At 34.7% G+C, this 11681-nt stretch overlaps 1 protein-coding gene across 1 annotated transcript; it reads right to left on the bottom strand.

Annotated features, from left to right (window-relative positions):
• Positions 1–850: 850 nt before the first annotated feature.
• Positions 851–11681, bottom strand: LOC128161619 (multiple epidermal growth factor-like domains protein 11). Its single transcript, XM_052824932.1, has 7 exons — positions 11608–11681; positions 11444–11502; positions 11097–11234; positions 10606–10653; positions 7142–7198; positions 6881–7018; positions 851–1234 (listed from the first exon to the last, which is right to left on the bottom strand). Exons 1-7 carry the CDS (start codon positions 11679–11681, stop codon positions 999–1001), a joined length of 750 nt encoding a protein of 249 aa, XP_052680892.1. The 3' UTR covers positions 851–998.

Genomic DNA, 11681 nt, shown 5'->3' with positions numbered 1-11681 from the left:
TAAACTTCCTATATAAACTGATTAATTGCTTGAATAACTACCTACATTTTACAGAATAAAAAAGTAAGGAGAAGAAAACAAACAAATTGATAATACTAATCACATGTGTATAACACAGTTTTATTTGATAGTAATTCCGCTTTAAAAACATCAAGCACTTATGTATTTATATGAATGCATTCAGAAATTACATGTTCTTGTATTTTCCTCTGTAAATTTGCACTAACTTCTGAAGTTGCTTTCGAAATCTATGGTGAAAACGTAAGCTTATCTGTAATTTTCTTTCGTGTTATCTGCAGTGGTGATGCACTTGTCGTTTCATCAGAACAAAAATAACGAAAATTTAGGTACATAAATTTTACAATGCACGTTTGAAGTTCAAGAAGATAAAGCTTGATACCTCTGTTGTAGACTATTTTAGCATCTCTAGATCAGTATGAATTTTTTTTTTTAAAAGTAAAAGGGCACATATTTGTGGAATGTGGTTATCATACCGGCATCATTGAACAGTGTACAGCCGACAAAAATCTATTATTAACCTCAACAGATAGTTCCTTACAACATTGTCACCAACATCAGTGGTAGCGAATTGTGTAAAAATACAATATGATATATTGTGGAATTATTTAATTTTGTGGTGGCCAATTTTTGTTGGTTGTGAGCTGTTGGCTTTTTCGTGAGGATATAATTTAGTGAACACGTTGGTTTTCAGTTTCATTAGGAAAAATTCGGAAATGATGGCTACCAACGATTACCACGAAAATTAAACCACCTCGAATTCTAATGATTCCACAGTAGATAATTATTAATGTCCACTATGTGGTTTTGTTTTTGTTCTTTAATGTTACTATTTCACGTAATCATATTTGAATTGTTTCTGAATTATCAATCTGTATAATCATATAGAACTTTCAGTCCACCCTTGTAAAATCAAATAAGTTTCAGTGGGATAACTTTTGAGTAAGAAAGTTGATGGATTTGACTTTTTAGATCCTTCATCAACTGATCTCAGAATAAACATTGTCCACTTGAACCTTTTCACAGCAATGACAGTTCCCATTTACATTTGCTGAGGTAAAACCATTGCACATTGTGAATAGGATGACAATTAGTAAAACAATTATAATCACTACTCCAGTTGATATGATTATCTCCCGAGTCATAAGTCTTGAATTCGGCAATTTTTCTGGTTGATTTTCTGGTCGGTTTGTTGTTTTGTTTTCCTGAACAAAATCTACTAAGAAAATAAATGGAAAAAAAACGCTCATGATACGCTGATAATGAATAATATATGCATTGAGTTTCTACTTGTCGAAGAAATCTTAAATGGAGATCGTCAGTTAGGAGAAGAGCTTAAACAGTCTGTAATTGGAGGATCGCAGATCCGCGCTTAAGCCCCGCCCATCGTTACGATGGTAACTAAGAAGTGAAATGCCCGACATCGAAGGTAAACAATATGGCGGGCGATATTTCCTTGAAGGACGTCCCGGACGACTTTTCGCAATCTTTTCTGAATTATAAGCCGACTTTACGTCAAAAGCAAAGGGCTGATGCGTTTGTAGAAGATGCATACATTAAATCTGTTTAAATTTTTAGAGGAGAAAATGAAAACAGCATTCAAATTACCGCTAAAATATTCAGAAGTCAGAAAAAGAGCAATGATCCCCATCCCGATAATCTCGACGTTAAAATCACCGGGAAGAGTTTCAACGATGCACCTTGCAGTTGCAAGCTGAGTATGTAAACTGTTTGTTTCAAAGTTCATTTGTTGTTGTTGACATGTTCAAATGTTTTTGTTCAATGTTGATGTTAGAATCATATTCAGTTCATTGTTACTTTTTCTTTTTTTAAAGTTAATGCATGCAGTTGGCATCAGCATTCAAAGGAAATCTGCATAAAGTATTTCAAACATGAAGATTGGGTTTGTTTTTTGTTGAATCTGAGAGAGAGAGAGAGAGAGAGAGAGAGAGAGAGAGAGAGAGAGAGAGAGAGAGAGAGAGAGAGTTGTGTCATACATGTATAATATAAGGCATAGTTATTGATACACATAAAATGTTAGTGATAAATAGTAATATACATTATGCAGGGTGTCTGGAAAATGTGCGCTAGTCTTAGCTGTAATCAATGCACTGGAGAAGTGGAAAATCTCTGCGCACTAAGAGATACCATCAGAACCCCCTTAAACCAGTTTGCCACAGCAGTGGGAAAAACCTCGTGGGGAGAAAATAAAAGCTGAACCAGTGTCTAAAATGATAATTCACGTCCAACAAATCTTATTAGAAAAAGGAAGCCTGTTATCGCATCGTACATTGATACAAAGTAAAGGAAAGTCTGTCACTGATACATTAGATAAATATCTTTAGACGCATGTACAAGGTATGTTTTGATTTTCAAAAAAGGTTTAATATGTGATGGTATGTTAAATTCAGTATATATAAATTAATATATAAATTTATACAAGGATCAGATGATGTCAAGATATTTAAGTAAGATGAATAGTTCAGGAAATATTTTAACCTGTTTCAAGATAAGAGAAATAATGACGACAGTCCAAACTTGGATTCGAAATATGGACAGCATTATTCTCTAGATAGGCGCACAACCAACTGAGCTGTCTGGTGCTGGTGCTAGTCTCGAACTGTTCGAATCATCACAAACCAATAGAAGTACATATATAGTACATATATAAATATTTGTGTATTTCTTAAAGTTTTTTTTCAGGAAGACGGACATCAATATAGATGATATTGAAAAATTTAGAATTTTAAAGCAAATTAAAGCCCCAATTCATATCTGGTTACTTCAAAAGCAAACTGTACAGTAGATACACCACTTGGAGTACAGTTTGTTGGTTCAGCTCTTAGTTATCATGTGAGTATTTTATACAAGAATTAAAAATTTGATATACTAATTTCACATAATAAAGCAAGACAAGAATCAAGGTTCATCAGTATTTTAATCTTAAATCAAAAAATTCATGAAGTTCGTCAACAAACAACATGTCAACAGTATTTGATCAATAATTAATAAAAAAGAAAGACTAATATTTCCTGATAAGATTATAAACTGTTTTATACAAGCAATAGCACGGTCTACATATACACGGTGTTTAGCTATTTTAACTGTTTTGGCAACTTCAGAAGCTTTCATCTGTGATGCACAGGATTCAAAAGGTGGAATATTCTGTTTAAGCCCAACAGCTGCAATCTCTTCCTCTATATGGGCCCCTTTGTCAGCCATTACCCCATCCCCATTCTGTAGTTTTCCACTCTGTATAAGATCTGAAGGTAATTTGAGAAAGCCACTTTCCTCTGTGATGTCCTTATCAGATATAGAACCGATGAATAACATGAAAGTAAACATTACCGAGCCTCGTGGATCACATCCAGTCCTTTCAGAGTTGTACTCGATTTGTAATCAGAATAGCATTTGCTTTGTTTAAGGAGAGAACTTGGTTTTTGTACTCTAAGTTCTGTATAGTCAATCATGACAAGGGTAATTAGAAACTCTTTCTTATAATCTTCTGGCATATTTTCAATCAAAGTTTCACGATATCTAAACTACCAAGTCTAAAAAACATGTAGTTTATCCACTGAGTAAATATTGCACTAGAGTCTTGTGAAGATATATTAAACAAATGAGAAATGTGTTGAAAATCAAAGTTTTGTCTGAGCTTAATCAAAACAAGTAAAAGTTGGTCTGTTGTTGATAGGCATTTGGAACCTTTTACAGTTTTACTTCACTTTATTGGGGTCTTCATCTGTTGGGACTTAAAATATGTACACTGCATCAAACTGTTTCTTTGTAAACCCAGTATAATATTTGTAGTCTTTTTCTTTTAATTTGTGACAACCAAAACATCTCTCCTGTAATTTTTGTAGTTGTAGAAACTGTTGTTGAGTGTTAGAATATTTTTGAAGCAGATTTTCCCTCTCTTCATTCAACGCTTTGTTTTCCGCAACAACAGCCAAAAGTTTTCGTTTTACCATACCATCTTGAAAATACAAAAGGGTTATAATTATGAATTGCATTTCATAAACACATGTTTTTATAATTTGATACAAAGTTAAATATATAATTGAATATTTCATTGTAGCTAAAATTTCCAAAGAGATACATTGACAATTTAGACTAATTTATTAAAGATCTATTTTATCAAATATCTCAACTTTATTTTTAGGCACCACTGATTCAGCCAATCGCAAATCCCCGAGCTGCATGGAGTTGTGGAGAAAAAGAATTTCCAAAGGCCCTAGCCCCCTGTGATCTCCAGAGTGTGGAGCAACTAGCTCATGAGTAGAGCAATCTTAATATAACTCAAAGTGATGCCAATGAGTAAGAACGTTCAACTCGATTACAAAGTTCTGACCCGAGATGGTACACGGAGCGAAGTAAGAATGTGACTGCTTCCACTTTGGACTCATGATGAGAAGGAAAAAGGACATTAATGAAACTTTCGTGAAAAATACCTTTCCAAAAAAAGAGTTTTCATCTTCATCTACATCATATGGTAAAGCTAATGAAATTGTTGCAAAGCAAATGTACATCAGAAATACAGGAAATCATCTTCATGAAGTTGGTTTGACAGTCTACCCAGATTTGCCTTTACTCGGTGCAACACCTGATGGCCTTATGTGTGAAAAATCAACAACAGCTATAAATGAAATCAAATGTCCATACTCTGTCAGAGACATGTCCATTTGTGAAGCCTGCGAAACAAGAAATGGATTTTTCCTCCAAAAAAAAAAAAAAATGGTTATTTGTATTCTTTATTACACAGTCATGCACACTGGTATCAAATCCAGGGTCAACTTCTTGTGGAGCCCCTTTTGTAATTTTATTACATACACCAAGCAAGACTTCTATGTGGAACGAATTTATCCCCACGGGCCCACTATGGATGCCTTGGTCAGAAAATTGTCCGAGTTCTACATCCATCACTTTTAGCCATTTGTGCAAAAAAATGATGCTGAGTAACTTAGTTTGTTACAATTTTGTACAAAACTGAATCAGTATGTCTAGATGCAAATAAAATAACTTTATTTTTACTTTAATAAGATTTTTGTTTTAAACAAAAGGTGAGATAAGTAACATATGTAAAACTCTGCTTTTTTGAATAAACAATTCAGTTTAGATGGGGATACATGTATAACATGAACTATCAAATGGTGTGGCAAAAGGAGATGGACAACACTCAGGCTGAGTTGGAGGTTCTAAAGGTCTTGGCACGGCACTGGATCCAACATTCATATTCTGGTCTTTCCTTAAAGTTGAAACAAAATTTTTTACAATAACTTTGAAATGAAAAGCAATAAAATGCCTTTTTAATAAAATATATATGAAGTATATGTTGAGTAATTTCCTCAATAGCAGAAGTATCTGCAAGAATTTGTCGCTTTGATGAATATGTACTTTCACAAGAAGCATTTCTAGTAACTGTTCAAGCATGCATTCTTTTGGTGGGTGGTTTTCGGGCTGGGGTCACTGAGTCATAGCTGGTACATGTAGCAACTAACGATATTGGATCTGGACACCTGTCTCTTGGTGTTCCATCAATGAAATGCTAAGTGAAATGACAATTTCCCTTTTAACACATACTTAACTGGAAGTAACATATGAAATAAATGAACTTTCTATCAACATAAAACGTAAACGTAAAAACATAAAAAAGGTATAGTTATGAACTATATAATGGTGAGAGTAACATTGTATTTATAATTTGATAACACATCTATGCATATGATAAAAGCTAGTATCCTAATCGATGCACATATTAAGTGTAAGTTATTGTGGTTTTATTACTTTATATGTTAAATAAATATATATTTGGGGTTTTTTCTTGAATAATAACGAATAACAGGACATTACACATTTATATCATATGTATAGCTTCATTATAAGTAATCTCTCTCTCTCTCTATCTCTCTTTCTCTTCATTTCATTATTATAAGTATTTCTCATTCTCTGTCTCTCCAAATCGACCGGAAATCATATTGTTATGCATGGATAGTATTTAATATGCTCCAAGAATTTTTTGATTCAAATTATATTCCGTTATAAATCTAGCTATCGTAGGCATGGAATAACATGGCTAATACTGATGGATATAATGTTGATAATCCGAGAATACTCCTACTGTAATCCCTGCATCGTACACACGATGGTTTAAAAGGAATCTCGGGCTATATATTAAAAATACATATTCTACAAATAAAAGCATTTATTAAGCCCATTTAAAAAATATTTTCAGCAAATTACCTTGGAACAAACGTATAGGTGTCTGGCTTTCCTCTCTCGTTCAAAATGCTTTCGTTTAACTGGTTGTGTGGCCGCCTCCCACACAACCGTATCCACCTCTTCACTTTTTCTAGTTGCCTGCATGGTTTAGGAAAAGGAATGAATCGTATCCCTCCTACAAAACGATTCGGGTACCTGCTGTCCGTGTTACATGTACTCCAACAACACCGTTTAACCAGATTATCAGTGTAATCAGACAGTCTTTGAAGTCCAGCAATAATAAAAGTTGTCGGGCAAAATGGAGGCGCGTGTTTGGATACTGAGCTGCGTCATTTCATTGGCTAACGTGACATGTCAATCAAAATACCGCGATCCGCCAATTATCTGGTAGATTAATTGTTGGCAAGACACGTGCTTTGTTTACATATTGATTATACATTATGTAGTAATGTTTATGTGAGTTTATAACCAAGAAGCTAAAAAGTTTATAAAAAATTCTAAAATATCAAAACGATATCCATTTGAATTATAACTAAAGTAAACAAAAACGTGTCATAAGCCTTGCTCATGCATGTGGAAAAAATAGTTGTTACTTCGGTTACTGTATATACATGTACTTAGAAACAAACTACTTCTACATTACCTGTTGAATTTGCTGTCGATATGCAACCTTCAATATGATGGCAAACTGGACATTCACATGTTTCTGAACACAAAAATCCAAACGCAGGATGTTCACACTTATCAGTGCAGTTGTTCCCGAAATATCCTGCCGGACAATCTTAACAACAGAAAAAAATACAATTTTCACTTAAAGAATAATTTTCAAAGACGGGTCAGTGTATTAACATTTATTTCTTACTTAAGGTCGTTCACTGAAACCTTTTGATAAAATAAAGCGTACCTCTGCACACATCACCATCTTTGTAGGAATTGTACAAACATTCTCCGTCTGGTTGTTCTATATGAATTGACATATATTTAAAGTCATTAATACATCATTAATCAAAATATTATGTGTTGAATGAACATTAAGAAAACGAATTTTAATACAAATGCAAACAAATCACTGTGAATATAACATTTATGCATATACATCGATTAACATTATCCTTTTTATGACATCCGTTGAACATCGTTTTTATTTCTTGTTCTCATTAGATATTTTGAATTGATACCATGAAGTTTCCAAAGAATTCATATTAGGTAAAACAGACGAGTAAAAATGAAAAGCTAACTGGGAGAAGGTACCAAAGAATCGGTTTTTTTTAACATACTGTTCGATAATACGATGTATAAAATAAATTAATACAAAGAAAATTTTGATAGTGTCACATGGGTTTTACCTGTAACCTGTTATTGTCATTGCAAAGCAAAACAATATACAGTTTCCTACGCAATGTTTTTTTAAAACTATGTCATTAAAGGTTTTTTTAAGTATAACTTAAACAGAAAGCATTTAACTATTTTGTTAACTCTCTACATATAAAAAATTACAGTGAAGAATAAACCCCCTTAAACAAACACAAACAACAATTAAGTATTTTTGCATGATCACATCTTATAACTACAAATATTTTCCCTTATTTTTTAAAAATTATTTAATATTGATAAACATGTTATCAAGAGATGAAAAAAAAATGCATATTGCAGTATATAACTATTAAAACGTACTTTAATAGTTAGAGTGAATTACGCTAATACTTCTGTTGCAAGTTTTTTTTAGCAAAATACAATATGAATTATATTTTGTAGATTTAGCAAGTAAGAGTGCAGGCACGTGGAATGTGATATTTATAACAGCATCAATGATAAATGCACAAGTGAAACTAATCCAAATATTTGAAAACAATTCTTTAATTAACAACAATATAATACTATAAATCACTAAGCGAGTAATCTATATCTATCCTCACGGATTTTAAGATTTGCTTTTTTTTTCAGACCGTTTTGAACTTTGTTAAATTCTGGAAAAAAGATGGTGCTGGTGATTTTATATTCTTGCCATTAAGACATAGAAGTGAAATCGCAGGATAGTACACTCACGTAAAATAAGAAATTAAAAGTAGGTTCTTATAACTTTGTCAAAATTTAATGGTACCAGATGGTACAAGTTGATATAAAAGTATAATATGGTAAAGAATTCTCAACGTTAGCAAACGTCTGTGTGATATTTTCATAAATAACAAGAAATGAATGGTTTTAGACCGTCCATCTACTCATTAAAGGTTTTTACTTTAAACTCTTTCACAGTCCTGGTTATTTGCATTTACATTTTCTAAGGAACAACTTCCGCAAATTGCGCAAAAGAACAATATTGGCACTACATACCGGTATGTTCTGGGTGCTCTAATTGACTAATTAGTCCACATCTTTGTGGAAAGAGAGGCACTCTGGAACACATCTTATCATCATGTAATGTCTCCTTGACATGAGGAAGGTACAGATGGAGACATGCCCATGTACTGAGAGATATCTGACATCATAGAAAAGATACGGAAGAAGAAGAAAGGGCAAAAAAAGACAGTAAACATATTAACTTTGTGAAGGAAGGCAATCCAACAACAGTCAAGACAACTTCAGAACAGGAAACCATCTTGGAATCAGCAACATCATGGGAGATGCAGGCATACCTCGGATGACGGCTGGTTTTTTTTTTAGACGTAATCGTCAGCAATTTGCGTCCTGACATTGTATTAAGGTCCCACGAAGGCAAAAGAATAATCATGGTGGGACTTTCGGTCCCATGGGAAGAGAGATGCGAGGAGGCCTACCAGACGAATGAAATAAAGTATCAAGATCTGGTAGAAGACATCCCCTTTTTTGTTATTGTTTTCGTCGATAGCAAAATCACTTTATTGACACTGCAAGCTTAGTATCTTAACGGTCTTTTTAGACCAACGTGGTGAGTAGAAAACACAACGCAGTTCGGCCATGGTTGAATTTGGTAGGTTTTACTTTGGTGTTATGTTATTGTTGTAGATGGACAGTGCATTGTGAATGTGTGCGTGTATTGTGAAAATGGAGGGAGAGTTAGGGTCAAGTAGTCAGGGTAGGAAGAGTTCCTTGTTCGTGAGTGGCATGGGTGTCCCAGAGGGCAAGGTAGTTATTCCGGGCGGTTTAGCAGAGACCTAATAGAGGGATACATTTGCCTTGGAGGGATTCAGGACTGACAGGGGTGACCAGCTTTGCATTTCTTTCTCTGCATTTGAGCCACCAGAGTAGAGTATCGATGCTGGGAAGGTAGAGGTGTCTTTCCTCAGGGGTGTAATGGTGGCAGTGCAGCTAGGGATACAGACTAAGCTGGAGATACACATGCATGGGATGTGGGGACTGTTAAAGGGGGTCCTGTGCTAATGGCCAGGCTCAGGGCCTAGGAGTCAACTTTGACCCAAGTGACACAACTGCTTATCGGGTTGTCAGGCTTATTGTAAGGCAATTTCTCTCATCAAAGGCTTATACATGGGAGGACGACAATGTACACGTGTCTTACCTAGATCTGCCCAAATAGATTTCCCTTGGAGAGAACCCCCCCCCCCCCCCGCCCCCCTTACTGACTTGTGTGACACTAGTGTAACAAGAAACACAACTGACATGTACACTCTTAGTAACTGTTGCTGTGATCCCAGTTTAACAAGAATGGGAAAGTGCACCCCCCTGATTGCATATCTATGCTTCAGTCAGTCAGGCTGGAATATATTTAGGTCAAAGTTAGGGGAAACCTTTGTATAGTGATAGGGGCCCTTCCATCCTGAAGGTAACTATCGAGACCTCTCTGCCTCAGACGGGGAGCTCACATGAGGGTAGGGATTCCCCTGGAACCTAAGGCCATTTAAGTTTTATGGCAGCACAAAGGTGTCACAGGAGTTATTCTGGCAGCGGGGTAATCATGGAAATTGCACAAAGAGTTTTAATGACAAACGTCCCGGGAAAGGTGTTACAGGAGCAGGCAGTCCTGCGCTTTGAAATGGGTTGCCAGGACATGAGATTCGACAGGACGTTGATAGAAAGTCCCCCCTTCCACTGTGCATGAAGCAGTCCACTGACTGAATACTTACATGTACCAGCTCAGCCATCAAGTCTATGACCAATGTAGCAGGCAAGTACGCATGGTAACAGTGGACAGGCAGTCACAGGGACTGGGTTGTACCTCTTGCGGTAAAGTAAATTAACTCCACCTAACTGGGGGATAATTACTCTGGAAAAGGCAAGCGACATTTTAGAGGTTGCCAGAGTCCTCAGTTGGTACATGTGTGAGGGGCAAGTATGCAAGGTCAAAAGGGTCTTCAACAGATTGAGCCGAGAAGGGCATTGTGTCGTCAATCGGATCTTGAGATGTAGATTATGAGAAAAGCTCATGTGGAATACCTGTAAAGGTGAATGATGTCCCGGTGAGCGCTTTGGTTGATGCATCTGCTAAAAAAACCCAGCAAAAACTGGTGGTGTTAGAATTTATAATGTTTTTAAACAAGGTGTACTCTACTAAATTTTTTAACTTTATTTTTCGATTTGTTACCCAAAATAACGTAGCAGTTATGGCAATCAGAATCACATTATTATGTCAGGAAAATTATCTTTAATCAGGAAATACATTGCACAAACAGTATAGATTTGTTTCTCTTATACGGAAGATTTCCAAATTATGTTATCATAAAAAGAGCTTGGATTTTTAAAAAAACAAACTCATAATTAAAAAGTTGTGAATAAAAACGAAATTGTGCCTTTGAAGAAAATCACCTTTAAATCAGAACAAAAGTCAAACACCTGCCGTAGGTCTTGTTTTCATACCTGTTTAAAAAACATTTGGGACTTCTGTATCTGAATATACTGACCGAAAAACTATTTCTACATACATTTACCTGTGTTTACTGCAGTTGAAATGCAACCTAATATATGATGGCAAACTTGACAGTTACATGTTTCTGAACACAAAAGTCCAAACGTAGGATGTTTACACTTATCAGTGCAGTTTTTTCCGGAATAGCCTGACGGACAATCTGCACAATAAAAAAAAAATCAAAATTACTTTGAAATCAATTCAAAAAATAATACTCCACTGGAGCGTGTGATAATAATTAATTATCATTCAGAATAAAAAAAGATAATTTTCAATTCCAATAAAAATTTTTAAAGGAGCGACATTCTATGTTTATTACTTTCTGACATAAAGTCTTTCACTTAAATGTTTCGATTAATCAAAACATACCTCTGCATAGATCACCATCATTGTAGGAATTAAATAAACAATCTCCATTTGGTTTCATTCTATATGAATTGACAAATATTGAAAAATTATTAATACAACATTTATTCCAAAAAATATACTTTTATTAAATTTTGCATGAACATTAAGAAAAATTTGATACGAACCCATATGAATCACTGTGGACACAACAGATAGAGAGATAAAGAATTATAGTTCTAAGCACACAAGTTTTAATCAT

Source organism: Crassostrea angulata, chromosome 8 (assembly GCF_025612915.1).
Source record: "Crassostrea angulata isolate pt1a10 chromosome 8, ASM2561291v2, whole genome shotgun sequence".
Taxonomy (NCBI): Eukaryota; Metazoa; Mollusca; class Bivalvia; order Ostreida; family Ostreidae; genus Magallana; species Magallana angulata.
This window is presented reverse-complemented; position numbering and strand designations above follow the sequence as displayed.

Coding starts and splice junctions, on each gene's coding strand:
- LOC128161619 (XM_052824932.1), bottom strand. CDS start 11,681: ATGATTAAAACTTGTGTGCTTAGAACTATAATTCTTTATCTCTCTATC. Junction 10,654..11,096: donor TTCAACTGCAGTAAACACAG/GTAAATGTATGT, acceptor GGGTTTTTTTAG/CAGATGCATCAACCAAAGCG. Junction 1,235..6,880: donor ATCGACAGCAAATTCAACAG/GTAATGTAGAAG, acceptor TTTTCTTAGTAG/ATTTTGTTCAGGAAAACAAA.